This window comes from Salarias fasciatus, chromosome 12, assembly GCF_902148845.1.
Source record: "Salarias fasciatus chromosome 12, fSalaFa1.1, whole genome shotgun sequence".
Lineage (NCBI taxonomy): Eukaryota > Metazoa > Chordata > Actinopteri > Blenniiformes > Blenniidae > Salarias > Salarias fasciatus.
In genome coordinates, this window is record NC_043756.1 from 31,703,749 (window position 1) to 31,728,670 (window position 24,922).

The following is a 24,922-nucleotide window of genomic DNA, read 5'->3' on the forward strand; positions in this document are numbered from 1 at the left end:
TCGGTTCCAGAACCACAGCTCCTAAATAAAGTGAAAATTATTGTAAAAATGTTGTTTCATTTTCACTCATCGATGGCCTTACCTCAAATAAAGTGAAAATTATCAAAAACAATCTCTTCAGTTTTCACCCATCGACGGGTTGCAGAGATTTCAAAATAAAAGAAAAAGATCTGATGTTCGGGTTCACAAATGTTCCTACAGAAGAGTTTGAAAATAGTTTATTGGGGATTATTGTACCATTTGGTGCAATCAGTGATTTAAACGTGTGTCCTGGGTCACGCCATGTAATCAGATTACTAGATGACTGTATCCGCAGACGGTCCTGCTGCCGTTGATGAGAGGAGAACACCAGACAGAACTTCTGGAGCTGAACAGAACAACGCTCGTTCACGCTGAAGCACCTCCGATCGGCTCGTTCCTCGTTCTCCACGGCCAGAAGGGGGAACAACAGAACGTCTGGACGTCTGAGGGACGACAGGAACCTTTTCTTTTAAAGGAACAATGCAGCCGTGATACCAGCCAGTACTAATCGCCTTGTGGCCCCTCACAGATCCAGTCCAGACAAGTCATTCAGTAGCAACACTGGGATAGTTGCTGGAGTAGTCACAGATGTTAAATTTGAACGTTGAGAGGCCACATGAGTCCAGAACTGCTCAACCGGAGGACACTCCCACATCATGTGAATGAAAGTACCGGGAGAATTTGAGTTGCACAGGGTGCAACATGGGTTATTGATCAGTTCCATAGCATGAAGTCTACGTGGAGTGAGACAGGTGCTGTGAATATAATTGAGTGAATCTGCTGGTGATCTGGGTTGCGGGAAGCCTCTCTGATATTTCTCCAGACCTGTTGCAACTCAAACTCAGGATTGAGAGCAGGGCGATCATTCCTCCATCGCCTGTCCTGCGTTACCTCAGGGTAAGAAGATTTCTGGAAAAAAGAGTAGAGTTTGAAAACCAAGCCATTATTATTTCTTTGCGTAGCAATCAAATTATAGAGAGGGTGAATTGATAAGGTTTGCTGCAGCGGGATACCATGTGAATTAAGAGCATGTCTAAGTTGTAAATAAAAGAAAAATGAGGAGGGTGGCAAGGCAAAAGAGTCTCTCAGATCCTGAAAGGAGCATAAACCTGAATCATTAAAAATGTCGACAAGATGTCGAATTCTACTGTTACCCCAGGGAGATGCAGTGATGGGTGTACCTCCGATCATCAGGCTTTTATTGTGGAAAATTGGAGAGAGTGTGTGCCATTTACAAGAAATCCTGGATCAGGATTCAACCTCACACCAGGTCTGAATAAGAAAAGAGATTATTGGGCCACAACGAAGTTTACACTGCAGATTAGACATATTAGAAAAGAGCACCCCTTGCAACGTTAATGGTTGAACGATGTTGTCCTCTCGTTCACGCCAAGAGACAGACGCTCCAGCATTCGCCCATACGAAAAGAGGCCTAAGAACAAAGGAATAGAAATACAACTTAAAATCAGGTACAGCCAGACCCCCATCCTGTCTACCCCTCTGCAACGTTGTCAGCTTTAAACGAGGCTGATTCTTATTCCAGAACAAATGACGAGAGTCAGGAAGGTTGGACCATCTGTTCAGATCGGATTCAACTGCATTCCAAATTCCTAAATAGTTATGGGAGACAGTGCGGTTCAGGGTTGGGAAAATATGAACTCCAAGGTATTTAAACTGTTGTACAACCGCAATATAAGCCGGAAACTGCAGTGCTGTAGCTGAGTCATTAAGGGGTAATAAGGCAGACTTATCCCATTTAATTTTGAAACCAGATAGATCACCAAACTCACTCAGATGTTGATTAGCGTGTTAAGACTTTGGACCGGGTTCCCCATAAATACAAGCACATCATCAGCGTATAAAGCCAGATGATGAGAGGCGCGACCAGCTGAGATGGGAAGCATATTAGCACACTGGTGAATCATCTGTGCTAAGGGTTCTAGAGAAAGTTCGAACAGTGCTGGACTCAGGGGGCAACCCTGCCGGGAGGACCTGGAGACAGAAAACAATGTCGATGACAATTGTCCAGTGAGAACCAAAACAGAAGGCTAATGCTATGTTCACACCGGACGCGTCGCAAGCGTCGTGAGCGTCGCTTTTCTATGCAAAGTCGATGGTGGACGAGCGTCGTGGAGCGGCGGGCGGCGGGGCGGCGCATCAGGAGCGTCATGAGCGTCGCTTTTCGAGCATTTCGAGCGTCGACGCCCACGACGCTCGTCTCCGGCGTCAGGAGCGTCATGAGCGTCGCTTTTCGAGTGTTTCGAGCGTCGACGCCCACGACGCTCGTCTCCGGCGTCAGGAGCGTCGTGAGCGTCGCTTTTTGAGAGTTGGGAAAACTGAACTTTCGACGCGCTGCCGCTGAGCGTCAACCAATCAGAGACGATCCCTCCGCTGCTACGTCACTACGTTTCACGTCGTTTACGTCAGGACCAGGAGTCCGGAAAAGAAAGACAACGATGGAGGACAAGTTGATTGTGGCTGTGTGCGCTCGTCCGGAGCTGTACGACACGTCGTCTTTCCACTACCGAGACAAGAATAGAAAGGATCTTGCTTGGGGGAGGATCAGCGAGGAGATCGGGGTCCCAAGTAAGTTATCTAAACTTTTCATCGCGCTGTATTGTGTGCTACATTCAGTCAGAACATTGTACAGCCGCTGCTATCTTTCCCGCTAAAACCAATGTTTATACAGAGGAACTGTGCAAAAATCGGTGGAAGAGCCTGAGGGACAAGTACACCAAGGAGTTCAGGAAGGAGCAAGAGAGGAGGAAGAAGAGTGGTTCAGAGGCAGGGTCAGCCAAGGGGTGGAAATACCGAGCTGTTTTATCCTTCCTCGACCCCCACATCGCCCCACGGGAGACGTCAGGCAACATGCTGTTGCCAAGGGTCGAGGAAGAGGAGGAAGCAGGGTATGACCACCCAGAAGAGCCACAGGAAGAAGCAGGAGCAGGGATGTCAGGTGCTTTATGTCTGATTTTGTTGAAAAAAACACTCACACAAACATTTTATGATAGCTAAACAAAATACATTGATTTCTGTCTGATCGGTGTGCTGCCTTGATATTTAGTAGCAGGAGTACAAGCAGTGGAAATAATATAAATAATATTTATTTTTTTGGAAAAATAGAACCAAAAACAGAAACGGTGCATTTATTTAATCATTTATTTTTTCATACAGAACTTGCTGACATAGGACCTGGGACAGAACCATCCTCTTCTAACCCAGAGTCACCTGTGCCTGAACCACTGGCTGCTGCTGCTGCTTCTTCTGCCTCTTCTGCGCAGGCTGGCCCTTCATCTGCTCCTACACCTTCAGGTGTGCAGGAATTTTGCTAAGGTTGAGAATGTAGGAATATTTTAAAAGCTTTGAAAAAGATCCACACAATCAAGTAGATTCCAAAAAATACTATAGATGTATATTTTTGGAGAGCTACGTGCTTGTGTCAAGAAAATATTTCTTTTGAAACTTTTATCATACTTTTGGGTCCAATAGTCATTCATTTGTGTGTGTCTTTGAATGATGAACTGTGAATCTAGGAATTTTACTGAATTTGTTCAGATGTGAAATAATCATGGTCAGTTTAAATAACAATGGTACTATGAATGCTCATTTACTTTGACATAATTTAACATAAAAGTTGTTTAGATATTGTTAAATTACACATATTCTTCTTTTAACACAGAATTTAGTTGTTGCTTATGTTATTTTCTTTGTAATAACTGGTTGAATTGTGGGTGAAACATATTTCAGCTGTCAGGATTCTCATTGTCCTGTGTTTCTTTAAAGGGCCACCTCGTAAGAGGCAAAGAAGAAGGCTCCAGGACCGCTCAGAGCCATCAGCGTTTGAGCGGGAGTTGCTGGCAGAACTGAGGAAACCTTACTCAGAAGATGAGCACTTCCTCCTCTCTCTGCTTCCTCTCCTGCAAAAAGTGCCGCCTCAATCAAAAGATTTTGTCAAATTTCAAATACACAAACTATTATATGAAAGCAGCACTTTTATGCTAAATTTGGAACAATTGGAGCCAACTCAGTAATTTGACCTGAATGAGGTGACACTTTTTGCAGGAGAGGAACCAGACTCCGGTGTGTCCCTCCTCTTCCACCGCACCTCCTCCAATTAAGATCCTTTCTATTCTTGTCTCTATATTTTATGTATATAGTTTTATGTTTTGTTAAATAAAAAAAAAATTATGCTCTCTGCAACTCCTGTTTTTGACTGTGACTTTAAGCACACCTTTATCATTTTATAATCCTGATTGATTGAAAATGTTGATTTCCCCAATTGTAGATATTTAGTTTCATATAATCTTAGAAGGAAAAAAACAGTTTTCTGTTGGAAATTTGTTTTATTTATTTCACCTTGTGTTGTTTAGACTGGTCTGAACGTGCATGTTGTGATGATACAGAAGTCTGGGGAAGGAGTAGAGTCTGGCAGCCATTACCTGCAAACAGGATGGAAAAAAAGCTCCAAAGAGTATTGAATATAGAAACATGTACACAAGAAAAACATTAATATACACATTTTATTAGTACATTGTTAAATGTAGCTGCTTAAATGTTATAATAGAAGGAGTGCTCTTTAGGTATTTGTGGGTGGCTCTTAAAAGAGCCGTTGTGGGTCAGTCCTGTGAGGACAGGACTATTCTGCTGGCTCCTCGGTTCTGCTCCCTCCTCACAGAAGTGGGCCATGAACACATCTCGAGTGTTGAGTGCGTCTCGGGTCGCATTGTTGGCCCCCGTCCGCCGCACACCTGGAAGTGGCTCCTCTTGCTCCACCGCTCCTCTGCATGCAGGCGCTCGCCCATCTGCAGACATCCTCATGAAGTTGTGGAGAACACACGTCGCCTTCACACACTTCTCAACAACTTCAGGGTGGATTTCCAGCAGAGTGCGGAACATTCTCCACTGGGACGACCAAATCCCGAACGCATCCTCCACCACCAGCCGGGCCCGGGAGAGGCGGTAGTTAAAGATGCGCTGCTCCAGGGTTAGGCCACCACGTCCAGGAAAGGGGCGCATCAGGTAGGGGCGAAGAGGAAATGCCTCGTCTGCCACAAATACATGAGGCTGGGATCCTCGGTGGTCAGCTCCGGGTAAGTGCTGGTTTGGAGGCAGAGCCAGTGTACCTGCACGCAGAGCCTGGCCAAAGGCGGAGTTGGCAAAGATCCCTCCATCGCTGGTTCTGCCATAACCTCCAACATCTATCACCCTGAACCTGTATCTCGCATCTACAACTGCAAGCAGGACCAGGGAATGGTGCAACTTGTAGTTGAAATACAGGGAGCCAGAGTTGGGGGGTGCCTTCATTTGAATGTGCTTCCCATCCACAGCACCACAGCACAGAGGAAAGTCCCATCGCTCCTCAAACTCCTCCGCAATGGACCTCCACTCCTCTGCTCCAGGAACAGGCAGAAACTCCTCCACCAGGCTCTCCCAGATGACTGTCACCACCTGTGGGATTATCTGGGAGACAGTTGAAATGCCCACCCTGAAGCTGCTGGCGATGGTCCTGTAGGAGTCCCCAGTGGCCAGAAACCTGCAAGCAATAATAAATTGCATATTTTTGACCACATAATCATATTACTTTACTCATAAAATGGAAATTATTTTTTTCTTGTCTATGGAATAAAATAAAACCTATTGCAAATGACATTTAACTAGCAGACATTGTGGTTTTTTTTACTGTAAATTTAGTAACATGCATAGCACGTGGGGAGCATAAAACATAAATAACTCCATCTGTAGATATTGTCACAAATAATTTAGTCCATACTGCGTGTCTGTCACCTGTCACTAGGTGTCATAGTTGTCACATTAGCTCTCTGTAATGACGCCTGTTCAGAACACGTTTAGTGCTGCTAATAAGTTTAGCATACATTACAGCGGGCTACATATGAACAAATCTACACCAGCTTAGCATATTTGCACTTTATATAAATAACGTTAAGTAAAAGAAAACGTAGGGATAGGCTGACCCTGTTGTCTCCCAAGTCTGTATGCTAATTTATCCAGCACTATATGTGCTTATAGTGATAAAAAGTGCATTTTGTAAGATAACATCATAATACAATGTCACTGACTAACCGGAGACAGATGGACAGGCGCTCTTCAGGAGGAATTGAGCGTCTGTAGTTGGTGTCCTGGAGAGTGATCCGAGCACCGATGTGGGCCAGCAGGTCGTCAAACTGGGCCCGGGAGAGACGAAAGTAGCCCTGGAAGCGACCCTCATCCTCCCGCAGCTCCTGGAGCAAATGGTGAAACTCCCCAAATTCAGAACGCCTCTGAATAATGGGATGAACCCAGAGACGACGCCAATGTGCCCGACGACGACGCTGTCTAGCTTTATTTAACAAATAAAGCCAAGCCACTCTCCTGATGCGATCCGCCATTGCTGGAAACAGAAATCACAGCCTCCCGCGCGCCAATAAACTGACTCGCGTCAAGAGCGTCGCAAGCGTCGTGAGCTTTGTGACCACCTGGTGTCAGCGTCGTGCTTGAACCGTCACAAGCGTCAGCTTCGAGGCGTCCCAAGCGTCGACGACGCCCGCGACGCGTCCGGTGTGAATGCACCATTAGAATAGAGAACTTTAACCATATGTATAAGATTTCCACCAAACCCCATTTTTCCTAACACAGTCCACAGAAAAGGCCATTCAAGCCTATCAAAGGCTTTCATAGCATCCAAGGAAAGAACTGCACACGGTGTGTTCTTACCTGCTGCGGAATCTACTACACGTAAGAGGCGTCTAACATCATCAGCAGCCATCCTGCCCATAATAAATCCTGTCTGGTCGCAATGAACTAGCTCAGGCATGCAATCCTGGATGCGTCGAGCGAGCACTTTTGCATAGATCTTAAGGTCAGCATTCAACAGACTGACCATTTGGTAGCTGGCACATTGTCCACCATTAGGGAATTCAAAGAAATGTTGCTTCCAGTAACTGTAGGCTCAAACAAAAACTTTCAAACATCCAAATTATCAACTGAAATCATCATACTCATTTCTTATGTTTGAATTTTTTTTCCTACACAAAAACAGTTTTAATTCAACTCAAAACTTGCTTACTCAGTGACCACACGTGACAAGCAATCAGCTACCAAATTGTCTGTTCCTTTGACATGTTGAATTTTAAGTGCATTTCCTGCAAAGCTAAACTCCACCGGAGTAGCCGTTGGTTTGTGAATGCAGATCTCTGCAGGAACAACAAAGGATTGTGGTCGGTATAAACAAACAAAGGATCCGAAGTCGAGACATAAATCTCAAAGTGCTCTAAAGCCATAATCAGAGCTAGTGTTTCTTTTTCAATAGTGGAGTAGCGTACTTGACAAGGACTAAGTTTCTTAGAAAAGAATGCTACAGGGTGCTCAATTCCTCCGTCGTCATTTTGGACAAGTACTGCTCCTACTCCTACGCCACTCGCATCTGTGTAGAGAGCAAAAGGGCGACTAAAATCAGGAGCCTTCAAAACAGCAGCATTAGCCAGCAATGCTTTAGCTTTTTCAAACGCATTCTGGCACTCTGGTGTCCACTTGAACAGGACCTTGGGACTGGTCAGATCGGTCAGAGGGGAGACTACTTGAGCAAAATTGCGACAAAATGCCCTGTCGTACCCAGCCATTCCCAAGAATCGTTTCAGCTCTTTGCGAGTGGAGGGGACAGGGAATTTAAGTATCACTTCCACCTTGGCTGATGCTGGTAGGATTTTACCCTGTCCAATCACCTTCCCGAGGTATTTGACGGTAGCTTGGGCGATGCTAGATTTTCCCAAGTTGACTGTTAGGTTGGCTGCTTTCAGTCGCTCAAACACCTCTCTCACATGCTTCAGGTGGTCTGACCACGAGTCACTGAAAACCGCAACGTCATCAATATAGGCCTCAGCATGATCCAAGCCTCGCAACACAACATGCATAGGCCTTTGAAATGTGGCTCCAGCATTCCTCAGACCGAATGGCATTCTGCAACAGGCGAAAAGACCATCTGGAATCACAAACGCTGATATTTCACCTGCCAATATCCCTTAAGTAGATCGAATTCACTGACGTAACGAGCCGATCCAACACGGTCCACACAGTCACCTACCCTCGGCAGTGGGTAGGAGTCTGGTTTGGTTGCATTGTTTACTTTACGGAAATCTCAACAAAACCAGAGATTTGTTGTGTCTGCTTTAGGACCCAGGATGCAGGGCGAACTCCGTGAGCTGTCACTAGGCTCGGCAATTCCATGATTAATCATATACTCAACTTCATTTTTGAGCAGTAAACGTTTGGACGGATTAACCCTATGTGCATTCTGTTTGATTGGTTGAGCTAAACCCACATCCATGTCAAGCTTTGGTACATTTGTTTCAGTCGGCTCATCAGCAAATATACTTTCAAATTCATACAACAATGCCGACACGTCTGCCCTTTCCTTGGGATCTAAATGAGACAAATATCCGTCAAGATTTGCTAAGATCTCTGAGTTACCAAGTTGGACCACTGGCTCAGATTCCCTCTGGTCAGTGTTGTGCGGTTCATAAGAATGCACTACAACACACTAAACTACCTGGTGTTTATTCGTTTCATTTCCCTTATCGTTTGGAGCATAATATGGCTTCATCATGTTAATGTGACAATCGTTTCTTCTTTGTGCGCTCAGGTGTGGAAATGATGAAATTCAAATTTCCAACCTTCTGTTCCACTGTGTATGGTCCAGAAAACCGTGCTTCAAGGGGAGACCCAACGACTGGCAACAGAATCAGAACCTGATCCCCACATCAAATGACCTAGCGCGGGCTTTTCTGTCATACCAGATCTTCATTTTGGTTTGAGTCCTCCTTAGGTTTTCCCCAGCAATTTCACAAGCTTGTCGCAATCTATGGTGGAATGCAGACACATATTCCAACAAATTAAGATTTGAACTCGAGTCTTCTTCTAGAAGTTTTTCTTTCAACAGAGACATTGGGCCTCTAACTCTGTCTGAACACAAGCTCATTTGGGCTAAACCCGAGTGACTCCTGCACAACTTCACGTGCTGCAAACATAACCAAAGGAACGCCCTCATCCCAGTCACTCTTAAACCCACAACAGTGAGCTCTCAGCATTGATTTCAGAGTGGAATGAAATCTTTCCAGAGCTCCTTGGCTTTCTGGATGATGCACACTGGAGGTACAGGGATCTGTTCCCCACTTTTGCATCACCTGTTGGAAAACCTTTGACATGAAGTTTGATCCCTGGTCTGACTGGACAACTTTTGGGATGCCAAAGACGGAAAAGAACTTCACAAGGGCTTTCACAACACTCCCAGCTGTTATTTTCCCGAGAGGTATTGCTTCAGGAAAACGAGTGGATGCACACATGATTGTAAGAATAAACTGATTTCCACCTTTTGTTCTGGGTAAGGGACCCACACAATCCACCAGCACTTTAGTAAACGGTTCATCAAATGCAGGTATGGGTTGCAAAGGTGCGATCGGCACCTGTTGGTCTGGTTTGCCCGTGAACTGACACACCTGACACGTTCTGCAAAAGTTCTTCACGTCTGTTCTTAGACCTGGCCAAAAGAAATTTAGCAAAACTCTGTCACAGGTCTTATTCACACCAAGATGGCCGGCCATATTCCCTGCATGTGCCAATCTTAGTATCTCTGAACGAAGTGGTGTTGGGACCACTATTTGAGACATCTCTGATTTCGCACCTTCCAAAACATATTTTCTCATCAAAACACCTTCTCTTTTCTAGTACTCCACTGGAGCACCAGCCCATTTGATCTCTTTGCCTATTTCAGTATAAAGATGTGACAGAGAAACGTCCTTCTGCTCAGCAATGAGCTTCTCCCGTGACATTTTAATGCCACTTGTAGAGGTTTCATCCGTTCTCTCTACCATATTGCTTACTCTGGATTCATCCAAAGGCAAGGTTATCTCAGGGGTTTCCTCAGGGTGACTGTCACACAGAAATGCCTCAGAGAAACTGAAGTGTGACTTCCACCATCCCCATCAGCAGCAAAGAGCTTGCTCTCCACCACAGGCGAGTCCGCCTCAGAGGTAAAATCAGAGTTGCACAGAAACGTCTTTGACAAATCAACCGGAGTATGATCTCCGTCAACCAAACTTTTGCGATCAGCATTTCTCTTATCCATGGCGTGTGTCACTACACAAGACAAAAACACTCTAGGATGCAACTTTGACAACATATCTTCTTTGATTTTCGGCACCTCCATCAAAGTCGGGTTCGGGTCAGATGTAACCTTGCCACCGGCCACATCATTCCCCCGGAGGAAAGGGATCCCTCCAACAGGTAGTCCATCGCTCAGGGCTACCTCCACTGGTCCAGTTACTATGCCAGATTATAAGATAACATTCAATAAAGGCTCTTTCATCCAAGTCATCTCAACTCCACGTATTAGCACACTGTTACCGCTTTCCATTTCTCCGGTTAGGGGTAATACGCTTCTCAACAAAATGGACTGCGAGGCCGCTGTGTCTCGCAGTATCTTAACAGGCTTTTTGCTTTCTTCGTCTCCAGGCAGAGACACAAATCCCTCTGACACAAAGGGCTTAAACTCATCTGGCACTTCCTCATTTACATGTGTCAAATCCATAACTTCCGTGCCTACAGATTCCAATTCCTTAACTAAAGCTTCACCAAGTAGTGGACTTCCCAATGAAATCACTGCCTTGTTTTTCTCAGGTTTCTTTACCAAGACTGGACAATCTCTCACAAAGTGACCTTTCGTATGGCAATAGTGGCGCTCTACTTGACTGGTATTGGGTTTCTTCATTGCTGAGGTGGAACTTGGCTTGGAAAGAATGGGGCTTCTGGATCTAGAGTGGGTGCTGGGTGGTCTTGAAGAAAAAGTGCCTTTGTGAGTCAGCACAGATTCATCTGTCAGAACAGCAGCTTTTCCTAGTGTTAGACCTTTATGCTCATTTAAGTATGTAGCAATCCGTTCATCAACACACCGCTTGAACTGTTCCAGCAAAATTAGGTTTTTCAAGTCATCCAATTCTTTACTTCCTGAGACTTACACCAACGGTCAAACAAGACCTGCTGTTCCCTGGCAAACTCTGTATAAGTCTGGGACTCAGTCCTCCTCAGCCTTCGAAACTGCTGCCTGTAAGCTTCAGGTACCAGCTCACAGGATCTTAGGATAGCCTCCTTCACAACCTTATAATCAGAACTCTGAGTAACAGACAACGAAGCATACACACTGAGCTTTGCCAACCAGCACACTTTGGAGTAACAAAGGCCTGAATTCCTCTGGCCATTTCAAAGTGTCAGCGACCCGCTCGAAAAGTGTAAAATATTCTGCCACTTCCTTCTCATTAAAAGGTGGCACAAGCCTGCTGTTACGAGCCAAATCCAAGTCTTTGGATGTTAAGATTTGACTTGCTTTGATTCGGGCTTCTTCGAGTTCCAACTCTTTCAAGCGAATGGCTTTGTGCATTTCCCTTTCTCTTTCCTGAAACTCCCGTTCTCGTTCTCTTTCCTGAAACTCCCGTTCTCGTTCGCTTTCCTGAAACTCCAAACGCATCCTCTCTTGATCTAACTTCAGTCTCTCCAATTTAAACTTTAACTTCAAATTCTTTGACCCTTCCTCCTCATCAGTCTCTGATTCACTTGATTCTCCTCTAAGTTTACTCTCTGGTTCAGTCACCTTCTCCTTGACCATATACGCCTCAGCAGCTTTTATAACATCTTCCTTACTCCCTGCTGACACTTCGATACCATAATGGTATCAGCAGGTCTGCCTCAGTGCAGGACTCTAACGCCTCTCTGGTAGGACTCTCAAAACATGTGTCCCACGAGAACTGCATGGTGTGTGACTACTTTGATAATAATAATAGATGTGAATACGACTAACAAAATTTATTATCTGTTTTACAGATACACCAGCTCGATCAGCTATATCAGTCATTTCCCAGACGAGCCCCCAACTGTTACGTTTCCCCAAACCGAAACCTAAGTAAATTAGGGTGGGCGTCGTATAAAAGAACACTTCCACAAAGGGGTTCCAAAAGGAGGTAGTGTGATCTCCACACTACCCCCCACTAAATCTACCAAAATGACAGAAGGAATAATATTAAAGATGTGGTGGGACGACTCAAGTAACCGAAAGGCATTTCTGAAACAAATCGTATCTCTTCAGTCAAAACTTATTAAACACTCAAATACTCAGACAGAGACCACTAACGGTGTCGCCTCTGTCATCCCAAAAGCCCGTCGGAGGCCAAACTCTCTCCTCTGATATAGACCCGCCCCTGATTATGAGCAGGTGTGGAGTCCAGCAGGTGAGGCTCGTTGACCCTGAGTCTCCACTCAAACAAAATACTAAATAATTCCATTTTAAATGTACTGGAGTGAAAAATAGAAATATATAGTATCAAATATTTTCATCACAAGAGGCTGAGGTCTCAGAGGTGGACTGAGGTCTCAGAGGTGGACTGAGGTCTCAGAGGTGGACTGAGGTCTCAGAGGACTGAGGTCTCAGAGGTGGACTGAGGTCTCAGAGGACTGAGGTCTCAGAGGTGGACTGAGGTCTCAGAGGTGGACTGAGGTCTCAGAGGTGGACTGAGGTCTCAGAGGTGGACTGAGGTCTCAGAGGTGGACTGAGGACTGAGGTCTCAGAGGACTGAGGTCTCAGAGGTGGACTGAGGTCTCAGAGGTGGACTCGTCCATCACCCAACCTGAAGTCACAGAGTTGGTCGGTAAGCTCCTGGGTGGCAAGGCACCAGGGTGGACGAGGTTCTCCCTGAGTCCCTTCAGTCTCTGGATGTGCAGGACTGTCTTGGTTGACACGTCTCTGTGACATCGCGTGGCGGTCGGGGAAGCTGCCTCTGGACTGGCAGACCGGGTGGTGGTCCCTGTTTAAGAAGGGGGACCGGAGGATGTGGTCCAACTATAGGGGGGTCAGACTCCTCAGCCTCCCTGGGAAAGTCTGTTCCAGGTCCTGGAGAGGAGGATCCGACCGATAGCCGAACCTCGGATCCAGGAGGAACAATGCGGTTTTCGTCCTGGTCGTGGAACCCTGGACCAGCTCTAGACCCTCCATAGGGTTCATGGGAGTTCGCCCAACCAGTCCACATGGGTTTTGTGGACCTGGAGAAGGCGTTAGACCGCGTCCCTCGTGGTGTCTGGTGGGGGGGCTCTGGGAGAACGGAGTCCGGGGCCCCTTGTTCAGGGCCGTCCGGTCTCTGTAGGACCGCAGTAGGAGTCTGGTCCACATTGTCAGCAGTAAGTCAGACCTGTTCCCGGTGCATGTTGGACTCCAACAGGGCGGAACTTTGGACCGGTTCTGTTCAGAATCTTTATGGACAGCCAGGAGCCGGAAGGGGTCCGGTTCAGGGACCAGGAGCCGGAGGGGGTCTGGTTCGGGGACCAGGGGCCGGAGGGGGTCCGGTTTGGGGACCAGGGGCCGGAGGGGGTCCGGTTCGGGGACCAGGGGCCGGAGGGGGTCCGGTTCAGGGACCAGGGGCCGGAGGGGGTCCGGTTCAGGGACCAGGGGCCGGAGGGGGTCTGGTTCAGGGACCACAGGATTTCATCTCTGCTTTTGCAGATGATGTTCTCCTGTTGGCTCCATGGAAGCTGGACCATCATGCACTGGGGCGGTTCTCCGCCGAGTGTGAAGCGACAGGGATGAAGATCAGCACCTCCAGATCCGAGGCCCTGGTCCTGGACCAGAACAAGGTGGTCTGCCCTCTCCAGGTCGGTGGAGAGACTCTGGTCCAGGTGGAGGAGTTTCAGTATCTTGGGGTCTTGTTCACAGTGGGGGGCGGATGGAGGAGAGACTGACAGGAGGGTGGAGGAAGGGTGGAGGAGAGACTGACAGGCGGATCGGTGCAGCGGCTGCAGAGATCAGTCGTCGTTTCGGTCCGTCGTGGTGAAGAAGGAGCTGAAAGGAGAAGCTCTGGATTTACCGGTCAGTCTACGTTCCCCCCTCACCTCTGGTCCTGAGTCTGGGTCAGGACCGAAAGGACAAGATCCTGGATACAAGCGGCTGAAATGAGCTTCCTCCGTAGGGGGGCTGGACTCCCTTAGAGACAGGGGGAGGAGCTACATCACCAGGGGGAGGAGCTCGGAGTGGAGCCGCTACTCCTCCACTTCCAGAGGAGCAGCTGAGGAGGCTCGATCATCTGGTTAGGACGCCTCCTGGACGCCTCCCTGGGGAGGTGTTCCAGGCATGTCCCACTGGGAGGAGACCCCGGGGAAGACCAGGACACGCTGGAGAGACTATGTCTCTGGGCTGGCCTTAGCCTGACACGCCACATGGACAGTTTCATGTCCGCCACGGAAATATTTCACAAGTCCATCTGGGTAGCCGCTCTTCCGATTTGATTTCAGAGGCGGGACCTTCAAAACAATCCGTAGCTGGCGATTGGACGACCGTTCGAACCAAAGAAGAAGCAGATTGGACGACCGTTCTGACTGACACGCGACACACTCACCACAGACCGATCCACATCCAGCCGCGGTGTGACGGAGCTTAGTGCTGCTGAAGCAGGAGACATCGTTTCCTGACAAAAAGACTTTAAGTGATGTTCTGTGCTCGTCTTTCAAAGAAGAAATTGAGTCGCTTTCTTATAAAGCTGCAGATGTTTTCGTGTCCACGGAGATCGCTTCGCATGCCGCCATTGTTTTCAAGCTTTCATGCGCTTCCCGCTGTCGTCACGTCTTCTCGTCACTTCCGCTCCTCCCGGAGCTCCCGCCTCTTTCCCCTGATTGGGCCGGTGACATTTTAACCCGGTGAAATCACTGGTCTATGGAGCGCTACAAGATGGGATCTGCAGGATTTAGGAGCTGAATCAGGCTCATCTGCTGTGCAAGGTTAGGCTGGCCTGGGAGCGCCTTGGGATCCTCCAGGAAGAGCTGGAGGAAGAGTCTGGGGACAGGAAGTCTGGGCATCCCTGCTGACTGCTGCCCCCGAGACCCGGCCCGGATCAGCGGAGGAAGATGGATGGATGGATGTCAGGCTATGGTAACGTTAGTTTGAAAATTATCAAAAAAAAAAGTCGATTTTCACTCTGATGATCTTACTCTCTTACTCTAGCTTTCCCTCCAAAATAAAGTGAAAATTATTTTAAAAAAATGTTAAATTTTCACCCAGTGATGGTCTTGCCGCCCTGAGCCGGATCAGTCCCACCGACTGATGATGCGTTGCTGTGCAGTCATCCTAACGTCTCCATGCAGGAAGCAGGAAGAGTGTTGCTTTCTGCACTGCGGCTTGATCATTTTCCCTTTATTTTGGCGGCGAGGCCATCGACCATCAGCTTGGCCTCAGCCCTGACCTGCTGATGGCCTGTTGCAGCACTAATCCTGAGTCTTGGCTCTTCACGGGAGTGGTACAGGAGGAGTGCTGCTCTCTGCACGGCGGCTTCACAGCTTTCAGCTGCTCTACCAGACTTTACTGAAGCCATGAGAGGCGGAACCCTCATGGAAACGCCATGAGGTCCAACATCTGGCGCCTCTGCTCTGCTCGGGGCCCTGGGGCTCAGCGCGGGGGACGGAGGCAGTGGACGGAGGCTGTGGACGCTGGGTTGGACATCCAAGACGGAGGCGGAGCAGAGACTCATCTGGAGCAGGAACAGCGCCACCACGTCTCAGGAGGAAAGAGGAACTGCAGGCTGAAATCCAATCTGTGATCTGATAATGTGAAGGTTTGACCCATTAAAGACTCTTAATGTGAAGGTTTGAACCATTACAGACTCTTAATGTGAAGGTTTGAACCGTTAAAGACTCTTAATGTGAAGGTTTGAACCGTTAAAGACTCTTAATGTGAAGGTTTGAACCGTTAAAGACTCTTAATGTGAAGGTTTGAACCATTAAAGACTCTTAATGTGAAGGTTTGAACCATTAAAGACTCTTAATGTGAAGGTGTGTTTTAATACTTTATTATTCTGATTTTCAAATGAATATCATTGAACATGAACACTTCAGAGAGTCGGGTTCCCTCAGAGGAAACACAGCAGTCCGCTGTCTTCCTCCTTCAGGCTGTGGAACCGGATCACATTCCGGAGAACAGCTTCTAGAACCTTCTGCTGCCTCCAGTCCTGTGAGGGAGCCGCTCAGCGCCCAGCGGTCCTCCAATGAGGAGCTGATGGAGGCGGGGTCAGGCTGATGGAGGCGGGGTCAGACTGATGGAGGCGGGGTCAGACTGATGGAGGCGGGGTCAGGCTGACGGAGGCGGGGTCAGGCTGATGGAGGCGGGGTCAGGCTGATGGAGGCGGGGTCAGGCTGACGGAGGCGGGGTCAGGCTGATGGCGGCGGGGTCAGACTGATGGAGGCGGGGTCAGGCTGACGGAGGCGGGGTCAGGCTGACGGAGGCGGGGTCAGGCTGACGGAAGAGGGGTCGGGCTGATGGAGGCGAGGTCAGGCTGATGAGCCGGCAGGGGGCGGGGCTCTAGCGGCGGCGGTACAGGACGTCCCAGCTGTCCCTCCACCTCAGCGCTCGCAGCTGATTGGCCGACAGCTCGGGGCGGCCGTACGTCAGGGGACTGAAGGTCTGATAGGACCAGACGACAGCGAGCAGGACGGAGGCCACGCCCACTGCCAGAGCGCCACGCTGTGTTCCACTGCTGAGCACACACACACACACACACACACACACACACACTCAGTATTTATTGTTCTTGGAAGAACAGCATTGTTTGACTGTAATGTGTGTGTGTGTGTGTGTGTGTGTGTGTGTGCACCTCAGCAGGTGTGTGTGTGTGTGCTCCAGCAGGGCGGGGCTCAGCAGGTGCAGGTAGCAGAGGGCGGGCAGGTAGTGATACAGGAAGAGCGTCTTCTCCATCAGCAGGAAGGGAAGGAAGTTCATCCACCAACCACCAACACACACACACCCCAGACACACGAACCGCCGCCACGCAGCTGCACACACACACACACACACACACACACACACACACACACACACACACACACACACACACACACACACACACACACACACACGGTGAGGTTGCAGTGACACATGCAGATGGAGTGTGTGTTTTGCTGCGTACTGTCAGAGAGGTCTTTTAAGCCCCGCCTCCTTCTCAGCAGGTACACGCCTGCCAGCAGCTGATAGGTCAGCAGGCTGAAGATGGCCACGCCCCATGACACGGGATTACCAATGAGATGAATCTGAGCCTGAAACAGACAGCCAATCAGACGGCAACACAACGGTAGGTGTGTGTGTGTGTGTGTGTGTGTGTGTGTGTGTGTGTGTGTGTTACATTGTTGGAGGCGTGCAGCCAGTAGGCGATATTCGTTTCCATGGTGATCCATTCGAAGGGGGCGGAGCTATATTTGTGCTCTGACTCCTCCTGTTTTACCGTCAGCATCTTCCACTGCCATGGCAACACAGTGACATCATCAGCATGACATCATCGGTCTGACATCATTAGCATGACATCATCATCATGACATCTTTAAAAAAAAGAAAAACCTGTGTGTCTGCAGAGTGTGTGTGTGGAACATTCAAGGTGACATCAACACGATGACATCACGATGACATCATCACGACGTCGTCCGTACCTGCAGCTCCAGGAATTTGGCCCAGAAGGAGATTTTTCTGTCGACGTCGATGTGCGTCGGAGAGTGAAGCTCCGCCTCCCGCTCCTTCTGCTCCTCACCTGCACGTGTTGCATTATGGGACATGACCGGGTCAGACAGGGTGAACTCGGCGCCGCCTCGGCCGCTGATTGGTCGGCTTGGCGCTCCTACTGGTTCCGTATCGATGTTCCTCCACGGTCCAGAGCAGAGAACCGCCGCTCGCCGCCGCCGCGCGCTCCGCCACCACCTCCAGCTGCCGGAACGCCCAGTCCGGGAGGGCGGCGCCGCTCAGCTGCACGCACACACACACACGGTCACGTCCCGCTCACACACTCCTGGTGTCGGAGGTCACTGGAGGTCACTGGAGGTCACTGGAGGTCACCTTGAGCACGGCGGACGTGTTGACGTGGACCAATCGCACTTCAGACAGGATGGTCTTCCACACGTCTGACTCCGCCTCCCGGTTGGAGACTTCCTGACAGACAGATAACAAAGGGCGGGCTCTGGTCAGCGCCGGTCACAGGTCAGGGGTCAGGGGTCAGGGGTCACACTCACCACCCTCCACAGGTTCTGCGACGGCATGGAAACGTTGAAGTCGATGTATCCGGATACTTCCTGGGCGTGAGGGCTCATGGGAGCCGCCACGTCGTGACTGCAACACAAAGCGACCAATCAGAGGCCTCGCTGAGAATCACCATCCCGATGGCTCCCAGGATGCACGGCGGCAATCCAAACGGCCAATCACGGCGCCTGGCCGCCATCGGCGAGCGGTTTACCTGTTGAGGAAGCGTGAGGTCATCCCGTGGACCAGCTGGACGACGTCCCCGTGACGGACAGGACGAGGAGGACAGCCCACCACCAGCTCCTGTCTGAGACACACGCTTCAGAGTCCCAGCATGCACCGGGGCGCCGCTGCGTCTCCCAGCATGCACCGGGGCGCCGCAGGCCGCCTACCTGCTGGGGTCTTTGATGATCCACCAGTTGTTGACGTCCTTGAAGGGGTAGCATGTGACCTGCTGCTGGTGAGAGCTGCCCCGCCCACTTTCATACCTGCACACACAAAGTCACCGAGGCTCCCGATTGGCTGCCGTCTCGGCCAATGGCTGGCGTGCGAGCGCGTCCTCGGCGCGAGCGGACCGAACCTGATTGGGTAGTTGGCTTTGTGTGAGTGGAGCCAGCAGGCGATTGGCTGGGAGGCGGAGCTTCTTAAGGTCACCTGGCTGCCATAGGCCACCTCCAGAGGCTGACCCCGAGTGATCCGGGAGAGCCCGCCCTGAACCACACACCGGCCAATCAGCTGGCGGCAGCGTCTCAGCTGCTGTGTGTGTGTGTGTGTGTGTGTGTGTGTGTGTGTGTGTGTGTGTGTGTACCTGCAGGCTGGCCTGGAAGGCGGGGCTCATCAGCTGGTCATGTGGTCCACTAAGACTCAGGAGGTTCAGGTGAACGTAGAACCAGAACACATAGAGCAGGACTGGAACAACCAACAGACACACACCTCTACACACACACTCCACACACACATACAGCTACACACACACACACACACACACACACACACACAGTCACAGTCACAGAGGTGCTCCATCAGGCTGACTCTGAAGCCGCTCTGAACTCACATGACTGACGGTTCGGTTTCCAATCAGGCTCCAGGTGTGCAGAGAGGCCACGCCCACCAACAGCAGGTATGAGAACAAGCCCATGTACTTCACCCTGACACACGACAGGGTCAAAGGTTACAGTCACACAACACCACATCAAACACAACATCATCACAACACAACTCACCCAACAGCCGCGCCGCAGGACACACCTGAGAGGAGGAGCCAGGCGTACCTGGACCAGGAGCTGAGCAGGAGGGGGAGGGGCTGCGTTACAGGAGACAGACTGCCAGAGGCCAGGGGTCAGGGGTCAGAGGCCAGGGGTCAGGGGTCAGACTCACCTGTGAGGGCCATTGTGGAAGCGGAGGTATGAGAAGAACGCCAGCAGCACAAAGAAGATGAGAACAGACTCCAGCAGCATGAAGCGGGACTGAACAATCAGAGCGTTCTCTGGAGGACACACACACACACACACACACACACACACACACACACACACACACACACACACACACACACACACACACACACACACACACACACACACACACACAGGTTGATGCAGTTTTTGGTTTTGGTGTAATGCGGTTGTTGGCTGTGTTGGTGTGGTTGTTGGTTTAGTTGTTGATGCGGTTGTTGGCTGTGTTGGTGTGGTTGTTGGTTTAGTTGTTGATGCGGTTGTTGGCTGTGCTGTTGGTGCGGGTGTTGATGCGGTTGTTGGTGCGGCTGTGGTTCTCACCCAGCAGCAGCAGCACAGCGGCGCCCACAGCTGACAGGTGAGAGAACTTCAGCTCCAGAGTGAGGAGATAAACCAGAGGAACACACAGAGAACCACACACAGCTGGCAGGAGGCGCAGACTCCACACACACACACTGCTGGGATACTCTGTCGCACACACACACACACGTAATGACATCAGTTTGCATTCTGACTGAAACACTGTTTGAAGGTGTGTCTCAACGCTGGGCTCAAAGGTTCTAACAGGTTTTTTCCAGTTCCACTGCTGGTTCTCACCATGTTTTTCTTTTTCAAAAACTCTACTGAGAACTTTCAGTTTACAGAATAACAACGGAACAAAGAACCAACCAATAACAGCTGAGAACTCAAAGCCCCCGGCCCCAGAACGTCAGAAGATCCACTGGAACCCGACAGGCGGTCAGACTGTTCTGATGCTCCAGCGGAACCCCGGATCCAATCCTGTCTAACTCGGCTTAACCAGTTCTAACTGGTCCTAACAGGCTCTAATGGGTCTAACAGGTTCTAACTGGTTCTAACCCAGATGCTGTTCGTACCCGCTCCGATACGGTTCCATGCGAAGTTCCCATCAAAACCTCCAAGGTGAGCTGGAAAAGATGGAAACAGGAAAACAGCATGAGAACCTGGTGAAGGACGCAGCGGCTGTAGTCCGTCGTCACGGTAACCGACCTCCGAGGGCCAGGATCATGTGACCGAGCGGCGGGCCGCTGTCGTCCAGGAAGAACGCCCGCTTGACGTAGAGCGACACGAACTGACCGTAGTACACCTCGTCGAACCTGCACACAGGGAGGTCAGGGCTCCGCCCACTACAGCCGCCAGCCCCGCTACACCCGCACCCAACCACAACACTCACACCACGGCTCCGGGGTAACTCAGGCCGCTCAGACGAGTCCAGAACGCCAGAACAGAGACCAGAACCAGGACCAGGTCGACCTGAGCCGTCACCACCAGAGGGAGCTGCAGCATCATGGAGGCTGGAGGGCTGAAGGAGGACAGGACCAGGTCAAAGAAGCAACACCAGGTCCAAGAAGCAACACCAGGTCAAAGAGGCAACACCAGGTCAAAGAAGCAACACCAGGTCAGAGAAGCAACACCAGGTCAAAGAGGCAACACCAGGTCAAAGAAGCAACACCAGGTCCAAGAAGCAACACCAGGTCCAAGAAGCAACACCAGGTCAAAGAAGCAACACCAGGTCCAAGAAGCAACACCAGGTCAGAGAAGCAAAACCAGGTCCAAGAAGCAACACCAGGTCCAAGAAGCAACACCAGGTCCAAGAAGCAACACCAGGTCAAAGAAGCAACACCAGGTCCAAGAAGCAACACCAGGTCCAAGAAGCAACACCAGGTCAAAGAAGCAACACCAGGTCCAAGAAGCAACACCAGGTCAGAGAAGCAAAACCAGGTCCAAGAAGCAACACCAGGTCCAAGAAGCAACACCAGGTCCAAGAAGCAACACCAGGTCAAAGAAGCAACAACACCAGGTCAGAGAAGCAACAACACCAGGTCAAAGAAGCAACACCAGGTCCAAGAAGCAACACCAGGTCAAAGAAGCAACAACACCAGGTCAGAGAAGCAACAACACCAGGTCAAAGAAGCAACACCAGGTCCAAGAAGCAACACCAGGTCAGAGAAGCAAAACCAGGTCCAAGAAGCAACACCAGGTCCAAGAAGCAACACCAGGTCCAAGAAGCAACACCAGGTCAAAGAAGCAACACCAGGTCAGAGAAGCAACACCAGGTCCAAGAAGCAACACCAGGTCAAAGAAGCAACACCAGGTCAGAGAAGCAACACCAGGTCAAAGAAGCAACACCAGGTCCAAGAAGCAACACCAGGTCAAAGAAGCAACACCAGGTCAAAGAAGCAACACCAGGTCAAAGAAGCAACACCAGGTCAAAGAAGCAACACCAGGTCAGAGAAGCAACACCAGGTCCGAGAAGCAACACCAGGTCAAAGAAGCAACACCAGGTCAAAGAAGCAACACCAGGTCCAAGAAGCAACACCAGGTCAAAGAAGCAACACCAGGTCAAAGAAGCAACACCAGGTCCAAGAAGCAACACCAGGTCCAAGAAGCAACACCAGGTCCAAGAAGCAACACCAGGTCAGAGAAGCAAAACCAGGTCCAAGAAGCAACACCAGGTCAAAGAAGCAACACCAGGTCAGAGAAGCAACACCAGGTCCGAGAAGCAACACCAGGTCAAAGAAGCAACACCAGGTCAGAGAAGCAACACCAGGTCAAAGAGGCAACACCAGGTCAAAGAAGCAACACCAGGTCCAAGAAGCAACACCAGGTCCAAGAAGCAACACCAGGTCAAAGAAGCAACACCAGGTCAAAGAAGCAACACCAGGTCCAAGAAGCAACACCAGGTCAGAGAAGCAAAACCAGGTCCAAGAAGCAACACCAGGTCCAAGAAGCAACACCAGGTCCAAGAAGCAACACCAGGTCAAAGAAGCAACAACACCAGGTCAGAGAAGCAACAACACCAGGTCAAAGAAGCAACACCAGGTCCAAGAAGCAACACCAGGTCAGAGAAGCAAAACCAGGTCCAAGAAGCAACACCAGGTCAAAGAAGCAACACCAGGTCAGAGAAGCAACACCAGGTCCAAGAAGCAACACCAGGTCAAAGAAGCAACACCAGGTCAGAGAAGCAACACCAGGTCAAAGAAGCAACACCAGGTCAGAGAAGCAACACCAGGTCAAAGGAGCAACACCAGGTCCAAGAAGCAACACCAGGTCAAAGAAGCAACACCAGGTCAGAGAAGCAACACCAGGTCAAAGAAGCAACACCAGGTCAGAGAAGCAACACCAGGTCCGAGAAGCAACACCAGGTCAAAGAAGCAACACCAGGTCAAAGAAGCAACACCAGGTCCAAGAAGCAACACCGAAGCAACACCAGGTCAAAGAACCAACACCAGGTTAGAGAACCGACACACTGAGGTTAAAGGAGATGTGGAGATGAAACTAATGGAACGTTGGCCATGGGTACCATCAAGTTCTGCCAACGCAAAGGTTTGTGTTGTGAACACACAAGGTTCTACTGTGAACACTGAGGGTTCTATTTGGAACGGAGTTCTATACTCAGTGTTTTAGTGTGAACACACAAGGTTCCATTATGAACACTGAAGGTTCTGTTTTGAACAGAGTTCTATACCCAGTGTTCTATTATGAACACTTAGGTTCTATGATGTGAACACAGAGGGTTCTATCGGGAACACAGAGGGTTCTATCGGGAACACAGAGGGTTCTACCGGGAACACAGAGGGTTCTACTGTGAACACAGAGGGTTCTACCGGGAACACAGAGGGTTCTACTGTGAACACAGAGGGTTCTACCGGGAACACAGAGGGTTCTACCGGGAACACAGAGGGTTCTATCGGGAACACAGAGGGTTCTACCGGGAACACAGAGGGTTCTATCGGGAACACAGAGGGTTCTACCGGGAACACAGAGGGTTCTATCGGGAACACAGAGGGTTCTATCGGGAACACAGAGGGTTCTACCGGGAACATATGGAGCTGATGGAGTGTCTGGGGTTCTGTGGTGCGTTCAGGTTCCTCTGACTTTAGATGATGCGTTCAATGTGTTTGTTGTTTCAGCTCCTTTGTGAGACTACCGGACCGGGAGCCCGGGTTCTCCCACCCGGACACCGGGCAGGTCCTCCGGGAGCCCGGGTTCCCGGGGGCTCCGGTGGCGCGCTCCGCCCAGCAGCAGCATTAGCATTAGCCTGTTAGCAGAACTACCGGAGGTCACGTGCGGCCGCACGGCTCACCTGACGTCACTGCGGTGCCTTCACGGTGCGCATGTTTCCGGTAACGTGCCGGTAAAGTTCCACAGAATGTATGCTGATGTGTGCATCTGCAAGCGTGAGTGTTGTTGTTTATGCTAATGCGCGTGAGTGTGTGTGCGCTACACTTCCGGTATTTGACTCGTGCTGCCTGCTGATTGGTCCGCTCGGTGCTCAGCTGTACGTCCTTCCGTTGCCATGGAAACAGCGGCGGCGCGTGTCCCGGTCACAGCAGGGAATCTTTATTTGAACATGTGGAGACGGATACAGTTCAAGATTTTCAAAATAAAAGAGCTGCAGTGGAATAACCCGGGCGGCAGGCCAGTGGAAACAAAGTGACAGAAGAAGAGTTTGAGTCGGTCCCCACAGCGGGTCCATCCGGCTCATGTCCCGTTCTTTTCATTTCAATCTCTTAGTATTATTTTTAATGTGTGAAAAGACAAAAACACAAATAAACATTTAGATCCAGGATAAAACTTCTTACTCCTGGGGGGTATTGCACAAAACCAGGACCAGGGATTAAGCCGGCAAACTGTGGTGATCCTGTGGTGATCCTGTGGTGATCCTGTGGTGATCCTGTGGTGATCCTGTGGTGATCCTGTGGTGATCCTGTGGTGATCCTGTGGTGATCCTGTGGACTTATCCTGATGCTCCACACCTGGCTTGAGTAAGCCGCGTCTTTTCATCCTGGCTCAGCAAACGTGCAACCGATTAATCCGAGAAAACACCGACTAGGCTGACTCAAGCCGCGCATTTTCATTTATCCTGGATGTTTTTATCCCACTTTTGTGCAGTACCCCCCTGGAGCGAAGATCTTCAGACCGGATCAATAACTTGGTTCATTCCCAAACTGCTCAACACCTTCTGGAGAATATTTACATTTATCTGTCCGATAAAGTTCTGACCAGAGACTCCGCCCCCTGACCACGTTCACGTCTGGACTCAGACTCCGCCCCCTGAACGTGTTCAGCCCTGGACTCAGAGACTCCGCCCCCTGACTGACCATGTTCCTGGACTCTGACTCCGCCCCCTGCACGGTGGTCGTTAGCTTAGCATCATTTCACTGCAGGTTAGCGTTGGGTTTGGTATCAAAGAAGTCTCAGGGAGCAGTCCTGGTCCTGGTCCTGGTCCTGGTTCTGGTTCTGGTTCTGGTGCGGCCGCTGCTGGCCAGCGGAGTCATCTCTGATTGGCTCGGGGAGCGTTCTTCGGGCGGATCCTGAGGGACAGCTCCCATAATGCCTCCTGGGCCAGGTG

The 24,922-nt window shown here is 50.1% G+C and overlaps 2 protein-coding genes across 9 annotated transcripts in view; both read right to left on the bottom strand.

The window, feature by feature from the left end:
• Positions 1–13,661: 13,661 nt before the first annotated feature.
• Positions 13,662–24,922, bottom strand: part of LOC115397555 (rap guanine nucleotide exchange factor 1-like) — a 21,840-nt gene continuing 10,579 nt past the window's right edge. For 5 of the 8 annotated variants that reach the window (XM_030103897.1, XM_030103899.1, XM_030103900.1 and 2 more), the window contains exon 23: positions 24,321–24,922. This exon is cut by the window's right edge and continues 58 nt beyond it. In XM_030103897.1, coding sequence (XP_029959757.1) covers positions 24,768–24,922 — 155 coding nt within the window. In that variant the 3' untranslated portion in view covers positions 24,321–24,767. Of the gene's footprint in view, positions 13,679–24,320 lie in introns of those variants that run through there. The other 3 variants (XR_003932516.1, XR_003932515.1, XM_030103901.1) reach the window with 3 other exon arrangements.
• On the bottom strand, positions 15,875–23,796 carry pomt1 (protein-O-mannosyltransferase 1). Its single transcript, XM_030103906.1, has 20 exons — positions 23,654–23,796; positions 20,741–20,869; positions 20,557–20,663; positions 20,424–20,474; positions 19,870–20,016; positions 19,472–19,580; positions 19,318–19,377; positions 19,149–19,242; positions 18,903–19,058; positions 18,675–18,805; positions 18,487–18,582; positions 18,309–18,401; positions 18,088–18,184; positions 17,915–18,007; positions 17,704–17,824; positions 17,515–17,612; positions 17,214–17,327; positions 17,001–17,127; positions 16,689–16,866; positions 15,875–16,571 (listed from the first exon to the last, which is right to left on the bottom strand). Exons 2-20 carry the CDS (start codon positions 20,854–20,856, stop codon positions 16,397–16,399), a joined length of 2,163 nt encoding a protein of 720 aa, XP_029959766.1. The 5' UTR covers positions 20,857–20,869; positions 23,654–23,796; the 3' UTR covers positions 15,875–16,396.

Coding starts and splice junctions, on each gene's coding strand:
- pomt1 (XM_030103906.1), bottom strand. CDS start 20,856: ATGATGCTGCAGCTCCCTCTGGTGGTGACGGCTCAGGTCGACCTGGTC. Junction 20,664..20,740: donor AGTTACCCCGGAGCCGTGGT/GTGAGTGTTGTG, acceptor CCCTGTGTGCAG/GTTCGACGAGGTGTACTACG. Junction 19,059..19,148: donor GAAACCGAACCGTCAGTCAT/GTGAGTTCAGAG, acceptor GTGTGTGTGTAG/CTGTATGTGTGTGTGGAGTG.